The sequence below is a fragment of the Taeniopygia guttata genome, chromosome 21 (genome assembly GCF_048771995.1).
Source record: "Taeniopygia guttata chromosome 21, bTaeGut7.mat, whole genome shotgun sequence".
Classification (NCBI taxonomy): domain Eukaryota; kingdom Metazoa; phylum Chordata; class Aves; order Passeriformes; family Estrildidae; genus Taeniopygia; species Taeniopygia guttata.
The window spans coordinates 5,060,213-5,076,729 of record NC_133046.1 but is presented as its reverse complement, the minus strand read 5'-3'; the positions used below and the strand labels follow the sequence as shown (position 1 = coordinate 5,076,729).

Here is a 16,517-nt window from a genome sequence, read left to right as displayed (position 1 = left end):
GAAAAACAGGAGAAGGAATGGGAAAATCGGGGGGGGGTGGTCAGAATTTTTGCAAGAGAAAAAGAGCTGGAATTTTATTATCCTTTCATCAACCTTTTTTATCATCATTTAATTATAATTTCATAATAAATTTGTGTAGTGGTCAACAGGCTTTTGAGTAAAATTTCCGTTCTGGTGGAAGATGGGGGTTGGAATGAGATGATCTTCAAGGTCCCCTTCCAACCCAACCCATTCTGTCATTCTGTGGAGATGCTTTTTGTTTAAAGCTCTTTGCTTTTTGTTTTAAATGACACAACTGAAAATCCTTGTTTGAAAAAGGAATTTGTTGCTTTTTCCAAGGTGGAACCAAAAAAGTAGATTTTTTTTTTTGCCTGAATAGAAGTCAAATTTAAGTTTAAAATTTCCTGTGCCTAGTGATAAACTGGAAAGGGAATAATATTTCTTCCTTGTTTTCTAAGGAATATTGTCTCCCCAGGACAGGAGGATACCAGTGTGTCCTCAACATGTGCTCCTAATGCAAACACCTCTTCCTATTTCTGCCCTGAAAGTATTTGGAATATGCACTAATTGGTGTTGGGATTTATTTATTCGTTGATCCATTGATCCATAGAAAAATTGGTGTGCAAATTTTTCCAGTTGTAGCCATTCCATTAAATTTCAATGTGTGGACAACATGGATCCATTGGCTGGGATTGTGTTCCTGCTTGTGGCAGTGATGGATTTTATGGTGAGAATGTTGAGGTTTTCCATAGAGAAAGCGAAACCCATATTAGATGAGGAGAGTGATTTAAATGAGGTTTACTTCTGTGATCCAGAGGTAAATGAATCCCTGGAATAATGATGGAGAGACTGCTGTTGAACCAGGATCTCCAGGGACATCAACCTGGATCTCCAGGGACATCCCTGGATCTCCAGGGACATCAGCCTTTGCTATGAGAGGGAGAGGGCATGGATGTGGGATGTGTTCCCACATGGATGTGTCCCATGAAGATCTGTTACCACGTGGATGTGGGATGTGCTCCCAGTGGATGTGGGATGTATTCCCATGTGGATGTGGGATGTGCTCCCAGTGGATGCAGGATGTATTCCCAGTGGATGTAAGATGTATTCCCATGTATTCCCAGTGGATGCAGGATGTGTTTTCAGTGGATGTGGGACATGTCCATGCTGCCTCCCACCTTTCCCACGTGTGGGATCAGCCTGGAATCCGTGCTGGGAGTGTGGGCCAAGCCAGTGACCACTTTCCTGGTGCTGCTGTCTCCAGCTAGGACAGAGCTCCAGAGGGCCATGGAGCACAACAGCCGGCTGGACAAGGAGATCCTGGCACTGCGGGCGCGGGTCCAGACGCTCGACCTGGAGAGGAAAGCGTTCCTGGAGCTGGTGAGGATCCACCCAGCCAAGCCAACAATCCTGAGAGTCATCCCTGCTCCCAGACCTGCCCTGCCTTCCTCTTTCCCCTCCCTGTTCTATGCCCAGTCTTTCCAGAGCTGCAGTTTGGCTGTGTTCATGGAGCAGTAAAATTTGGGAAATGGGCAGAATGCAGCTCTGGGAATTCCTCCAGTGCAGGAGGAGTTTGAGGGACTCCAACTGAGTGGTGGCTTGAGGACTTTGGGACACGTTTTCCTGTGCCCATGGAGAGGGATCAGCTCCCTGCTGATCAGTGTTTACCCCAACTCAAGTGTGGAAATAGAGTAAGGAGCACACATGCTTTTCCCTGGGCTGGATTAAAGAGTTCAGTTTACCTAAGTTTAACCTAAAACCCCACCAGATGGTTAGAAATCCATTTGAAATTTATGCTCATTTTTGATTCCTTTCAGCCCCTTTGGTTTTTAACTCAATCACATTGATTGATTTGCTTATTTTCTGTGGGTTTTCTTAATGGAATTAATTACATTACTATTACATTACTATTAGTTAAATACTTGGTGTTATATAGCCGTGATTCCCTAAATGCCACCTAGAATTAAGGAGCAATTAAGGAACTATCAACCAGATAATTCCTTAATGAAGTTGCCAACAGGGAAGGGACAGAAGAGTCTGCTTCCTGTTAAAATGTATAATTGGGCACAAAATCTACTGCTGTTCTTATCTCCTGATTTCCTTATATCAGCCTCTGCCATCCCAGCACTGAGAGCTCTTGGCTCTCTTGCAGTTCTCTCATGTCCAATGAGTATTGCTAAATTAATAGAAGTATCACTGAGAAGATGCTTTTCAAATAATATTTATCAGTTAATATCTTGAATGGGATTTATTCCCATTTGAGGTGTTCAAAATTTTACAGTATTTTTTATAGTCCAGTTTTTTTATAGTTTTGTTCATTGCATTTAAAAAATTTGCTATTTTTTTCCATGTCTGTCACCTCAAGCCTTGTATTTACAGCTCAGCTTCTTTCTGGAGCTACAAAAAAACCATAACTTACTTCAAATTCCTCTGTTTACTTTTTTTAAATTCCAAATAATGTTTTTCTTGCTGTAGGACATGGCTCCTTTCAGTTATTCTGGATACACAAGTGTATTAATAGCTTATAAAAAAGTAGAAATAAAATATTATTATATATATATGTCTATATAGACAAAAAACATACAGATACATGTAATATATTTTGGTCACTGAACAGGAAAAAATGTAGCCAGATTGAGATCAGTTCCAGCCACATGTGGAACTGAAAGCAAATTCCCTTTATTCCTTAGGACTGGGGTTTAACTGTTGTCACAGAAGTTGGGAACTCCCCAATTTTTAATTTACAGAAGTAGAAAATGTGCTTTATTACTGACTACAGCAGCTTGGTGTTCTGAAAGGTGTTTTCTTGTCTGTGGGTTATGAAGAGTAGGGGAGGAACAGGCTGGGCAGTTGGTGTGGGATGAGCTGTGACTGCTGCTGGTAATGGAATTTCACTGATCCCATGGATGGAAGATACTGAAAGGTGTCCTCAGAAATAGCAGTTGGACTCTGACACAATTTGGGTGTGCTCAGGAAGTGAAATAAATTCAGAAAAATCATCTTTTAATGGATTGGAGCAGCAGCATTCCCACTTTTGCTGCTCTTTATCTGAGGCCACTCCGCTGCTGGAGCATCCACAAGATCTCAACCAGTCCCTCAGGATAAGGGACAGAATACATTAATAATAAATATGAAAATAATAACAACTCAAATCTTTGTGTTGCAGGTGGAGCAGCTCAAGGAGGAGATCTGTGAGTACCAGCGGAGCGAGAGGCCAGAGCCTCCATCAGCAGAGGGAGCTGGAATGGCCTCACTGCAGGTGTTTCCAAGGGCTATTTCTTCATATTTTTCATTCCAGAAAAAAACATAGTTCCCTCTGCATCCCAGACCCTGCTCCAGTTTTGTGGAGCTGCTGGAGCTGAATGAGGAGGCCAGGGAGATGCTCTGAGGGCTGGAGCCAGGCTGGGAGAGCTGGGAATGTTCACCTGGAGAGGAGAAGGCTCCAGGGAGAGCTCAGAGCCCTTCCAGGGCCTAAAGAGGCTCCAGGAGAGCTGGAGAGGGACTGGGGACAAGGGATGGAGGGACAGGACACAGGGAATGACTCCCACTGCCAGAGGGCAGGGTCAGATGGGATATTGGGAAGGAATTCCTGGCTGTGAGGGTGGTGAGGCCCTGGCACAGTTTCCCCAGAGCAGCTGTGGCTGCCCCATCCCTGAAAGTGTCCAAGGCCAGGTTGGATGGAGCTTGAAGCAACATGGGATAGAGGAAAGTGTCCCTGCCCATGGAACAGGATGAGCTTTAAGGTCCCTCCAACCCAAATCCATCCTGAGATTCTGGGATCTCAAGCCTCGTTGATTTTCTCTCAGGCACAGGGCACCCAGGAAGAAGCAGGAGCTGATGGAGACACTGGTGCCAGCAGAGCTGCCCCATATCAGGAACGTGGAGATCAAGGTGGTGAAACTCTCCACAAAAGGTGAGAGGTGTAGAAATCCTTCATCCCTTGTACTGCCACTGGTTCCTGGTGCTGTGTCACTGCTGCTCTCTCTTGAAGGATTATTTGATTATTGAATTGTTTTAAATACTCTTTAGGACTTTGTTCTTCTACTCCCAAATGGGAAAATTTGGAGGAGATGCAGTCCTGAGGAATCACTTCTTCCAGTTAAATGCTGATACTTCCTCCACTTTGTTGATTTCCTAAAAGAAGAGAGTTGGACTTTTATGGCTGTTCACAGACAAAAAACTTGTTGTTTAAAAATCATATTGTTTAAAAACCTTGATTTTAAACCTGTTTTAGTGCTGGGAAGTTTTCTTTGGGTTTGGTTGCTCTCCAGGAGTGCACCAAAACACCTGTCTTTCAACCATGATATATAAACAGGGATTTCTGATGGAATTCAAAGCTTTGTTCTCCCAACACCTGCTCAGGAGGTGCTGCACCTCGTCTGGCAGGTTCAGGGAGGAAAGGGGAACTGATCCTCTTCAAAAAACCCTCTGACCCTTCTCCCTTCAGATTCCCAAGCCTGTTCTCCACCTCAAGCAGCTGAATTTGATGTTCTCTCTCTGCTGCTGGCAGCCTCCTGCCCGACCTGTTTCCTGCCCAGACCTTCATCATTCCTTGTGTGGGATCTACACAAGGAATGATGAAGGAATTCCCATCTAAATAAGGACAGGCACATGCCATGCTGGATGTGAGACTGGAAATCAGCAGGAGAGTGTGAGGAAAACCTTGGCTTTTCCTCGCTGGTGGGGAGCAGTTGGGATGCAGTTCCAGCCTTGGTGATGCTGGGTTTTGGTGTGCAGGTGCCTGGAAGCCATGGAGAGCATCGAGGGCAGGAATTCCCAGCTCCTTCACAAGCTGCAGAAACTGGAGCAGGAGCACAAGGGTTTGGTTGAGCGCAATGAGGAGCTGGAATCGATTCTGGGAGAGACACAGATCCAAACCAAGCAAGAGAAGCAGCAGCTGCAGAGCCAGGTGGAGGGACTGCACCAGAAAGTGAGTAAGGAATAGGAGAGACAAGGTTTGGATTTCTTTCATTCTTTTCTCTCTGATTAGAAAAATAGAATGATGTTTGGCCTGGCCCTGCACTCTGCTGTGTTTAGTTTGACAGAAAGCAGCCAGAAAAATCTGCCAGTGTGGCAGAGAGGGGGAAGGAAAAGGTACCAGCAGGGAGTAAATGACTCCTGGTTGGAAGTGCAGATTCCCATGTTATGGCAGTGTTGTATTTTCCATCTCCTGTTCCCCCATCACAGAATCCCAGCCTGGTTTGGTTGGGAAGGGTCCTTAAAACCCATCAAGTCCCACCCCCTGCCATGGGCAGGGACACCTTGCTCTATCCCAGCTTGCTCCAAGCCCCATCCAGCCTGGCCCTGGACACTTCCAAGGATCCAGGGGCAGTCCCAGCTGCTCTGGGCAGCCTGTGCCAGGGCCTGCCCACCTCACAGGGAACAATTCCTTCCTAACATTGCATCTGACCCTACTGTCTGTGACACTGATGCTCCTTGATCCCAGGAAATATCACCAGTTAAGTGTCCTGGTGGCAGAAGATTGCACTTTGGCTTTTCCCGAGGGTCAGGATCTGAGAGATGTGTCCAAAATGGTGCTGAGTGTGAAGGCCCAGGATCTGCAGTGCCTGGGAACATCCTTCTGAATGCACAAACCCATGGATAAATCCACCTAGTTAGCTGGAGGTTGCTGTGTCCTGCATTCCCAGGGGGCTTTAAGAGCCCTGGGGATGAGGAGGGAAGGGGCTGGAGCCTGGGCAAGGCAGTGCTGCTGGGGGTTTTCCACTCCTGCCCTGGCTGGGAAGGACTTGGGAGGGTTTTTGGTCCTGGCACAGCTGCAGAAGCCTTGGCTGGTCAGGCTGTGACTCAGGACCAGGACAATGCAATACAGAGTGAGGATTGTTCTGCTCCTGGCATGGGATTTGGGAACACAAATTAAGTGCTTAGACATTAATGGCTTGGATGGAGACTAAATAAATGCATTGCTGGATATCAACTTCTGACCAAAGGCTGGCTGAGGGTGAGGAGGGGAGGTGTGTTTTGCATTTGAGATCTCTTTTGGAGCTCCAAAGTCTTGCTGAACCCCAAATTATCATCCAGTCATGCAGAAGGAGAGGGGTTTGTTGACCTTTAGGTCTTCTGTGAGAGGTGTGGGTGTTCCACCCCACTTTTAATACCTTTTCACACATTGGTGAGCTCATATCTTAGATTTAAAAAGCAGTGTTGCAGCAGCTTTCCTGTGTGTTGGAGGCTATTCCCTTCTGGGAGCTCCAGCAGACCCAGATGGTGCCAGAAACTCATCAGGGAGAGCAAAGCTCAAGGGCTTTGAGGTGCTGCTTTGGAAATGGACTGGGATTGGCAGAGACTTGGTACTTCTTTGCCTTTGAGATTACATTTGAGGAAGAATTTCTTGTCTATGAGGGTGGGGAGGCCCTGGACAGGTTGTCCAGAGAATCTGTGGCTGCCCCACCCCTGGAAGTGTCCAGGGCCAGGTTGGATGGGGCTTGGAGCAACCTGGGATAGAGGAAGGGGTAAAATGGGATGGGCTTTAAGGTCCCTTCCACCCCAATCCATCCTGGGATTCTGGAATCTCCAGAACCAGTCTGGGGTTCTGGGGAGCTGGGTTTTCCTCTCCCTCTGGTGTCCCAGCTCATTTCAGGGGAGCCAAGCTCAGGCAGTTAGTCCAGCCAGGGATTTTAGAAATTAGCCCAAACTGGATTTCATGCCTAAGGAAAGGGAAGCTGTCCAGGCTCCTGCTGGAAGCAGAGCAGGGGGGCTGCAAGTGCCAAGACTTGGATTTTGGAAAAAGGTAAGAGAAGCTGAGCTGCTCCTCTGGGATGATCCTTATCTGGACTGCTCAGAGCTCCTTGGAGGCCTTTATAACCTCAGGACCAATAACTTTCCCCCCAGGAGCAGATGCCCTTGGGGGTATCCAAATGCAGAGTGAGACCTTGTCCAAACTCCCACCTGCAAGGAGGTGCCAGGAGGAGCAAAAGTCAGTGGTTACAGAGATCAGTGCTTTGCTGTCCCAAATCCCAAGTCCTTGGAGCCTTTCAGGAGCTACTGAAAACTTCCAATGAGCAGTGAAGGGACCAGGATGAGTCCTGATGGACCAGGCTGAGCAGAAACTTGGATAAGATCAGCACTTGGAGCACAGGGAACAAGGATGACCCAGCACCTAAACTGGGGTGCCTTGGGGTCCTCCATGTCAGGGGAGCACCACAATGTGTGGAAGCTTTGAGTTTTCACCTTGTGCCTGGGTTGTTCCACTCCTTTTGTGGAGCAGAATTCCATCTTTTTCTGGCTTGAGTCCAGATGGTTCCTTCCTCCTTGGAAGCAGCAGGATGAGGGATGAGCTGGAGCTGGCCATGCACATCCCCTCCTGTTCCTTGCTTCCAACATGGGCCTTATCCCATAGCAGGGGTAGTTGTGCATTTAATTGTGAGTCCTCGTTTGGTTTTAACCTGGAATTTGTCCATGTTCAGATCACCAGTTTGGAAACAGAGCTGTTTGAGGTGCAGAAGAACAAAAGTGAGATGAATGGGAACGAGCAGATGACATCTGGAGCTCAGGAGATGCAGGAGGTGAGAGCTTTTCCTTGGTTAATGAACTGTTCTGTTTAGAAATGTTTTAAAGGAGCATCTGAAGTGGCTCTTTCCTGGGCATGCTTTTTGTCACTCTCTCCTGAGGATCTGTAGCTCCTCAGCCCATGCAGATGGATGGATTACTGGAGGAAAGCAGCCAACATGATCTCCATGAAAACTCTCCCCTTGGGAAGTTGTCTTGCCTCAGCTCTGCCAGCTGAGGAGTTTGTTGTCTCCCCATGAGTGTGAAGTTTTTACCTGTGTGAAGGTGCTCAGTTCTTGGTTAGGGTTTAGTGAAACCAGGGGATGTGTAGGTACATTTAAAGCTGATACCCATCAGGTTCAGGGTTAACTTTCCTGTCCATTTGTTCCTTGCCAGCCCAACAATTGGATCTGCCTGGTGTGTCAGGCAGACAGAGATGGGAGAGGAGCTTCCCAAGGTGTTTTGAATCAGTGGAGGTTCTGTGAGCCCCAGATAAGAGGTGTAGGAATCCCACTGGAAACATTTGAGAACCATTTTTCTCCTCTCCTTGTTTCCTAGAAGACACATATCCTGCAATCTGAGTAGAAAAAACCATGTTGTGGAAGTGACTCTGAGCATTTCTTGTTCCAGATGTTGGAAAGCTGTCAGGAAACAATAGACAAGTTGGGAAGTCAGCTGGGAGAGAGGAGAGAACGGAGAAAGCAGCTGGCATCTGAGCTGGAGTTGCTGAGGGAAGATCTGAAGGCTGAGAAGGTGGCTCTGGGCAGCCAGGTATGTCCAGCCCTGTGGTGGGACCCTGCAGGAGCCAGCTGCTCCTTGAAAACATCCCCACACTCATTGCCTGGCACCTCTTGATGCCACTTTCAAGCCTTTGGTGGAGGGTTTTCAATCCAGCTGCTCTCATGGCATCATCTCTGACTCCAGAATTTACTTTCCTTTCAGTGAATCTAATACCAAATCAGTAATTTCACCTTTGCAGCCAAACCCTGATTCTCTGGAGGGCAGAGTGGGAGTTTTCAGACTCAGGCATTCATTTCAGGAATTGAACACCCCAGAGCAAAGTGAACATCCTGCTGGGATCCCAGCACGTCTGGGATTTCCCCAAGGGCCTTGGCACACTTGGCTTGAACCAATTGAGGTGCTAAATCAACTCCTGGGGGTTTCCCTGCTGGGAATGTTGCTGGAACTCTTGTTTTCCAGCTGGGCCACAGAGGAGGGACAGGGAGTGGTGCCAGCAAAATTGTCCAAGGGCTGCCAGGACAAGTGCTGAAAATTAGGGTAAAAATTTAGGAGGTTGACAGATCTGTGGCTTGGACAAAGGGACCTGGCAATGGCGGGGGCACAGCCATGACAAATCCATTTTTTATCACTCTGAGAGCCTTAGATCAGTTTGTGAGTCCTGTCACTTCCATGAATCCAAGTGAAAATCCATGAAAGTCCTGAGCTGTTGGCAGAACTCCGCAGACTCAGGCACTGCTGGAGGAACAGTGGCATCTAGAGGCCAGGGCTTAATCCTGCTGCAACAAATCCACACTGAAATTCGGGATCAAAGCTTGGGATCAGCACAGCCTGGCTGGGAGGAAGAGGCTGGGTCAGTCTATCAGTCCACACATGGAAAGGAATTGTCTGATCTAGGGAATGGTGGGCAGAATGGGAAGAGTCCTTTTTGAATTCTTGCCTCCCAGTAGTTCAGCCTGCTTGTGATCCAGGGATCTTTGAATCCAAATCATCCATCCCTAAAAGTCTGGCTGGAATTCAGGCACCAGTGGTCTCCCTGAAGGAGGGACTGTTTTCATCAAAGGGATCAGGAGGAATGGAATCCAGAGCCCTGTGTTAGACTGAAACAGCCTTTAGCATAGAGACCTTTGCATCTCTTTGGTGAATTCCTGGCTTCCCACGTGGGCCCATTCCTTTTGGATGGAGCAGCTGTTCTGCAGTGAATCATTTCCCAACGGTGCTGGAAACAAGGTTTGCATGAAATCATTGGGTTCTGTCACATGGAAATCTCTCCTTGTTTTTAAGAGATTTTTGGACAATTAAGAGGAGAAATCTTTTCCTGAGCTTGTCCTTCAGGGTATGTTTCATCCACTGACTCTGTTGTTACCTCTCCAGGGTTTGCCTGATTCCCACTCAGAGCTCACAAGCCACATAAACACCTTCCCAAGTCTCCAGAGAACATCAGCCAGCAAGGATCTTGTGGCTGTACCCCATGAGAAGCTACACAAAGACAGTGCTTTGCTAGCTCCAGAGGTGAGACATGGAAAGAATTCCCAGTTCTTGTGGTACCTGATGCAGGCAGGAGCTGCTGGGGTGTGTTGCTCAAATATGAGCAAATTTGTCCTGGTCTAGATAAGATGCCTTGGAATTGAAATACCAAGAGATACCTGGGATTGAAAGCTCAGGAAGAGCTGTTGATTAAAAAGCTTTAGCAGTCAAAGTTGGTGTTTAGTGAGGATAAGGGTGTTTGTGTCTGAAGGATTTGGGTCCATCACAGGTGAGCAGCAGATCTGACACTGGGCAGACTCCAGTTGGGATTCAGCTGTGAGTTCTTCTGTCCTGATGCATTCCTCCTTTCCTGCCCCGTTTGTTTTCTTGCCATCTTCTCCTCAAGTCTCATGTCCAGGGTGTGCTGTTACCTGTGTTACAGGGTTAGGTGACATTGGGAGGTGTTTGGGGTAGAGTTGGAGCACCTCTGTGAGAGCCACCTCAGCCCACACTTTGTGCCCCTCCTGGTTTGCCAAGAGCTGCTGCTTTTGTGAAGAGCTTTGACATCTGCTGTAAATCCCTGGGAGCTGCAGCTGTGCCACAGTAGGATGAAATCAAATAAAGAACCATGGCTTGGTGGCAGTTTAGACACTTTCCATGTAGTTTAGTGACTTTCCATGCAAGAAAAAGGACTCACATGTGTCTTTGACAGGGAAGAACTGCAATGATTTAACCACAGAATCACAAGCCATGCCTTGCTTGAGTCCCCAGATTGCCCTGTATGGCCCCAAAGATTTCAATCAGAGCAAAGGAAATCCAAGTCATGGTGTTTTCTGACCTTACAGGCCTCTGAAGTCCGGCAAGACAGAGAACAAAGTCCCAAAGTGGAGCAGAAACAGGAAGATCCCCGTGCAGATGCAAAGACCTATGAGGAACAGATGGCTAAAGTAGTGTTTTTGGAAGAACAGATCAAAAACCTGAGGGAAGAACAAGAACTGCTCTGGTAAACCTTAACAAAACCTGTGGTATTTTCTGCTCCTTGTCTTTGCTGAGTTAAATTTTGAGCCTTTTCCAACTCCCCCTGGGGCTGCTTCTGGCAAAAATGGGCCTGGCATCTTCATGTTGTCCTTGGGTCAGCATCTCTGGTTTTGGTGACTTTCCTTAGTCAGGATCAGCCAGGATTAAAGAGTTTTTTTCTGCAGCTTTTCCAGATTCTGAGCTGGAAAATGGGAGCTGTCCTTAGGGAGGAGGATTCTTCCCTTGAAGTCGAACTAAGGGGGTCTCAAAAATCTCCTGTTGTGGGTTTTGGCTCCTCAGGGCTCACTGCTGGCAGCAGCTGGCAGTCCTAGTCCCACTGGAGATATGGGTAGCCCTTGGAATTTGGGTTTATTTGGAGGGGAGGTGTCAGCAGGTGCTGGTCTGACTCCCCCTTTGAGCAGAGCAGGAGAAATTTGGAGCTGGAGCATCTGGGCTCAGGTGCTCATCTGTTCTTAGTAAATAAAAGCTTGGGTTAAATCCAGTGTGGTTATAGTGACCTGTGTTACTGGCACTGGGCTAAAGTACAGCCAGGAGAAGGCAGCAGGGAGCTGCTGAGGAATCATGGAATCACTCAGGCTGGGAAAACCCTCCAAGATCATCGAGTCCAACTGTTTCCCAACACTGCCATGTTCACTCTTAACACATGTCCCCAAGTGCCACCTCCACAGGTGCTCTGAACTTCCAGGGATGGTGATTCCAGCCTGGACAACCTGTGCCTGGACATCCAGGACATAGAATCACAGAATTCCAGACTCTGCTGGGGAGGAAGGGATCTTCAAGCTCATCCCATTCCACCCCCTGCCATGGCTTCCACTATCCCAGGTTGCTCCAAGCCCTATTCAGCCTGGCCTTGGACACTTCCAGAGGTGGGGGAGACAGAGCTTTGGTCTTGGATGGAGAAAATGGAGATGGAATTTGGGTGAAGATAAGTCAGGCAGCTGGACTGGGACACCTGAGTCCCTATTCCAGTGCTTCCCTGTGACTTTGAGTCCAGAGCAGCTCCTGTGCCTTTGTGAGGATTCCTTAGTCAGCCTGTAACCTGTCAGCTGAGCCTCTGGACACTCGTGGTTTTGTGGGAAGTGTCCCAGGGAGACTGACCCTTGCCCAGAGCTGCTGCACCCAGGACTGAATCCCCTCTGGAGCCTCCCGAAGTGCTGGAGTGTTTCACTGGGCTATCATCTCCCAAGTTTTTCCCCTTTAAGGGTGTTTTCCCTGGATTTGTGTGGTTATCTCTCTCCTTTACTATTTCTCCTTCAAGCTCTGAATTACTAGAGAGCAACAAGAAGAAGGAGGAGCTGGAAAAGCAGCTCAAAGAGAGCAGTGAAGAGAAGAGGATGTTGCTTGAAGAAATTGCCCAGCTCAGATGTGACATCCGGAGTGCCTGGGAGCAGGGCCCCGGTGGAGACACCAGGAGGATGACCCCAGCCTTGGAGCAGAGGGAGAACAAGTTTCTCCCATGGCAGAGCTCAGCAGGCAGTTTAGAAGGGAGCCTTAAACAGGTAAGGGCAGCTTTGCCATCTACACCCTGCTTTTTGTCATTAATTGAGTGTCAAAATGTAATTAAAGTGGGCTGGAAGCCAGCCCTGTGGTGTGAGTGATGGTTGGAAATTAGGGATGTGTTCATTTCCTTGTGCTGTGCTTTTGGATGTGGTGGGGATTTGGATAAACTGAACTGATTACACATGGCAGAAATAAGTTGTTTAAATGGAATTTGTTCACCTTTCTCTGAAAGAGAAAGGGAGGTGCAGGTGTCCCTGCCAAACAGGGAGGAAATGATGGAAGAATGTGGGATGGGGAGACTGAGGGGGAGCTCAGCTTCTGTGCAAAGATTTGGGAGAGAAAAGAGGACAGGGTGGTCTGTAGGGGCAGGGTGGGAATGAGAAGTAGAGGATCAGAGTCCAGCTGTATCCAAGAAGCAGCAAATTATCTGAGTGGAGCAGAGCAAGACACAAGGAGTGCAGTGGATGTGGGAAGGGATCCTGATAAAAGAAGGTGGGGAAAACCCCACAAAACCAATGGAGCCAGTGGACCTCCAGGACAACTGACTGCCAGACCCCACAGAGCTGGATCAAGGCTTTTTCCAGCTTGGGAAACTTACCTGGGGATTATCTGAGAAGGCAGTTTTGGTCTCCAGTGAATTCCCTCTGCTTCCAAGAGCAGAAGGTGAAGATGCAAAGTAGGAATGCAGATCAAGAGATGGCTGAAAGTGATGCTGGAAAGAAAGGCTTTGGCACAGCCCAGGCTTTGGTGTGTGTGCTGGGAAGGTGAGTGAGCTGAGGAGACCAGTTACCTCCCAAGAGCCATCTCAGACCGTCAGTGACACCTCCCAGTGTCCAGGCTTTGTCCAGTTGTGTTCCTGTCCCACTGCCAGGACTCACCTTTCTCCTGTTCCTGATCCCTCTGGGAGCTGTGCTGGCTGTGTCACTCCTGCTTGGATGCCTGAGTGAGACTCTGGTACAAGAATCCAGAGTGACCTAGTGGTTTTGCTTTGATTGCACAGATTTGTTTCAACAGGGATTTGTTCCCTCATCCAGGTTATCACCTCTTCCCCCTCAGCCTCAGGAGTTGTATTGGTTTCTCTGAGGTGATGGAGAGAACGATGGAATCATTGAGGTTGGGAAAGGCCTCTGAGATCATCAAGTGCAACTATTAACCCAGCAATGCATGTTCACCACAAGCCATGTCCCCAGGTGCCACATCCACAAGGCTCTTAAAGCCCTGCAGGAGCAGAGAAGGGAGCAGGACACAGCGCAGGGACACAGAAATGCCAGGCTTTACACACCTTCCTGCCCACATGCTCTTAATACTGTCTTCTGCCTTCCTTAATCACCTTTATCCTGCCTTAAAGTTAATTTCTGTGCTGCTTGTGCTGCTGCTGCAGGGTCTGTCTGAGGAGAGGTTCCAGCAGCAGGAGGAGAAGCTGCAGCAGCTGCGCCAGGACCTGCGGCGGGTGCAGAACTTGTGCAGCTCCGCTGAGAGGGAGCTCAGGTACGAGAGGGAGAAGAACGCCGACCTCCAGAGGCAAAACCTGCTGCTCCAGCAGGAATGCACCAAGGTAGGGACAGAGCCAGGCTCTCCACTGTGCTCTGCCTCAGCTCCATGGGGATTATGGCCACGAGGGCTGAATTCCATCTGCCCCCAGGCTGGGAGAGCTGGGGGTTCCACCTGGAGAGGAGAAGGCTCCAGGGAGAGCTCAGAGCCCCTTGCAGGGCCTAAAGGGGCTCCAAGAAAGCTGGAGAGGGACTTTGGACAAGGACCTGGAGTGCCAGGAGAAGGGGAAATGGCTTCCCAGTGCCAGAGGGCAGCGTTCCACAGGCTATTGGGAGGAAATCCTTCCCTGGGAGGGTGGTGAGGCCCTGGCACAGGTGGCCCAGAGCAGCTGTGGCTGCCTCATCCTCAGAAATATTCCTGGCCAGGTTGGACAGGGCTTGGAGCAACGTGGGATAGTGGGAGGTGTCCTTGCCCATAAAGGGGGTTGGAACCAGGTGATCCTTAAGGCCCCTTCCTACCAAAAATGCTCTGGGATTCTGTGACAAATTTCACTGCACCCAAATAAAACATGCTTTACTTCCTCTGTGGTTCCTCTTTCTGGAACCCTCTTCCCCTTCCCTAGCCAAGCCACTCCAGCTGATTTATGCTGAAGTATAAATCTGATTTCTTCTCTGGGATCTCAGGTCAAAACTGAGCTGAAGCAGGCCCGGGCCAAACTCTTGGACACCACGGAAACATGTTCCTCCCTCTCAGCACAGTGGGACAGGAGCCAGCAGAAGGTCAAGGAGCTGGAGCTGGAGCTCTCCAAGTGCTCCCAGGCTGATAAGCTCCGGAGCAGCCTCCAGGAGAGGCTGGCCCAGGAGAAATCCAGAGCAGGAGAAGCACAAAAGAAGGTGAGTGTAAGCTGGGGTATGTTTGACACTTCTGTGCAGCTCTAGTGCAGAAAGCAAGCAGGTTTGCTTCCCCACATTCCTTTTTTGTGATCCCTTGGCTTAATATTGTAGGAAAAAAACTGTAATGAGCAGGAGCATAATCAAGGTAGTAGAAGCCATGTCTGGTAACTCAATATCTCTGAAATACTGATAGTGGGGCTGACAGGCTCAGGGGAACCCCCATCTTTTCTTGCTGAGAGGATTTCCTACTGTTCACTGGCTGGAAAATTCCAAAACTTTGTGTTTTCCATGGCACTGCTTCTGCCATGCTCCTGCAGAAATCACTGGATTCTCTTTTGATGTGTGCAGGATCAAATTGGGTTGAAAAAAGATTGTTGGGAATTGATGACATAGTGTTTGGTCCAAAATCTGGTAGCCAGTCCAAAGCTTTTGCTTTTAATGCACTTAGAGCCAAAACAAGGAAATCTTCCCTTCCCATGGCTCAGACACTGGGGAATCAGAGGGATCTGATTCAGACACTGGCCTGTACATTCAGAAAGTTTAATCTCTGTCCCAAGGTTTCAAAACTCCAGCAAAAGCTGAAGGATTCCCAGCACCAGCTGCTGCTGGCAGAGGCTCGTGTTTCTGATAAGAAGCTTCTGGAGGAGGAGCTGAAGGAAGCTCGGGAAAATGAAGCTCGAGTGCAGCAGGAACTTCACGAGGAGCAGCTGAAAAGGTCTCTGTGCTGTGCCAGCAGCTCCTGTCTGCTCTGGGAGAGTTCAGGGACACCCAAACCACTGCTTTCACCTCTTGTCTTCCCTTTGGACCTGCCTTATCCCTGAAGTTCTCCAGGGATTCCTCCTTCCTGAGATTTAAAGGGTTATTGGAGGCTTTATCTGCCTTGGAAGGGCCGTGGCTTCTCCTGTCAGTGCAGTGATGCCAACAGCCCCCTTCCCTGTGCAGCTGGGAATGATCCCAGTGCATCAGCCCCCTTCCCTGTGTCACTGGGAATGATCCCAGTGTATCAGCCCCCTTCCCTGTGCAGCTGGGAATGATCCCAGTGTATCAGCCCCCTTCCCTGTGCAGCTGGGAATGATCCCAGTGCATCAGCCCCCTTCCTGTGTCACTGGGAATGATCCCAGTGTATCAGCCCCCTTCCCTGTGCAGCTGGGAATTATCCCAGTGTATCAGCCCCCTTCCTGTGTCACTGGGAATGATCCCAGTGCATCAGCCCCCTTCCTGTGTCACTGGGACACGACACAGCCGGGATTCCTTTGTCCCCTCCATGTCAGCCAGGGCAAGAGGAGCAAGGGGCTGTTTTGGGTGACAGACAGACACCTTGGGGGCAGGAGGCACATCCCCCTCTGGCTCTCACTGTCACCCCATGGTGTTCCCAGGAGGCTCCTGGAGCAGCAGGTGGAGGAGCTGAGGCAGCAGCTCCGGCATTCCCGGGATTCAGAGGCGTCACTGGCCAAGATGCACGTGGAGCTCCAGGCCAAGACCCTGCATGTCCTGGAGGATGAGAAGAAGCTGGATGCTGGTGAGGTGAGTTCCTCATCATACAAGGGGCAACAGGACCATCAGGAGCTGGAATCTGCTGGAATTGGGAACATCTGATCAGGGCTGAGCCCTTGCAGATCTCACTGATTTCAACAGGAGCTGGAGGAAAAGCAGTGTCCTACTGCCAGCTGGTTTCCTGGGATGCAGCTCTGAGGGCACAGGAAGGCTTGGTGGTTTCTTCCTTCCATTTATCTTGCAGAACTTGGAGTTTTTGCTTGGAAATTTTGGCAGAGTCCATTGTTTTGGAGGGTTCATTTGCCTCTCTGCAACAAAATCCCACTGCTTGTTAGGGGGAGAAGGGAGTGGTCTGGGGGGCTGGCTGGATATTGGCTGGAGTGGGAACCA

General features: G+C 49.1%; 1 protein-coding gene across 9 annotated transcripts in view; it reads left to right on the top strand.

Moving 5' to 3' along the window:
* CCDC30 (coiled-coil domain containing 30) overlaps positions 1 to 16,517 on the top strand; it is a 35,575-nt gene that overhangs the window by 12,732 nt on the left and 6,326 nt on the right. For all 9 annotated transcript variants that reach the window (XM_072917318.1, XM_032752098.3, XM_041720390.2 and 6 more), the window contains 13 exons: positions 1,265 to 1,380; positions 3,167 to 3,259; positions 3,807 to 3,913; positions 4,738 to 4,930; positions 7,425 to 7,523; positions 8,137 to 8,277; positions 9,619 to 9,756; positions 10,557 to 10,714; positions 12,008 to 12,248; positions 13,631 to 13,804; positions 14,424 to 14,633; positions 15,191 to 15,348; positions 16,010 to 16,157. In XM_072917318.1, coding sequence (XP_072773419.1) covers positions 1,265 to 1,380; positions 3,167 to 3,259; positions 3,807 to 3,913; positions 4,738 to 4,930; positions 7,425 to 7,523; positions 8,137 to 8,277; positions 9,619 to 9,756; positions 10,557 to 10,714; positions 12,008 to 12,248; positions 13,631 to 13,804; positions 14,424 to 14,633; positions 15,191 to 15,348; positions 16,010 to 16,157 — 1,976 coding nt within the window. The remainder of the gene's footprint in view (positions 1 to 1,264; positions 1,381 to 3,166; positions 3,260 to 3,806; positions 3,914 to 4,737; positions 4,931 to 7,424; positions 7,524 to 8,136; positions 8,278 to 9,618; positions 9,757 to 10,556; positions 10,715 to 12,007; positions 12,249 to 13,630; positions 13,805 to 14,423; positions 14,634 to 15,190; positions 15,349 to 16,009; positions 16,158 to 16,517) is intronic.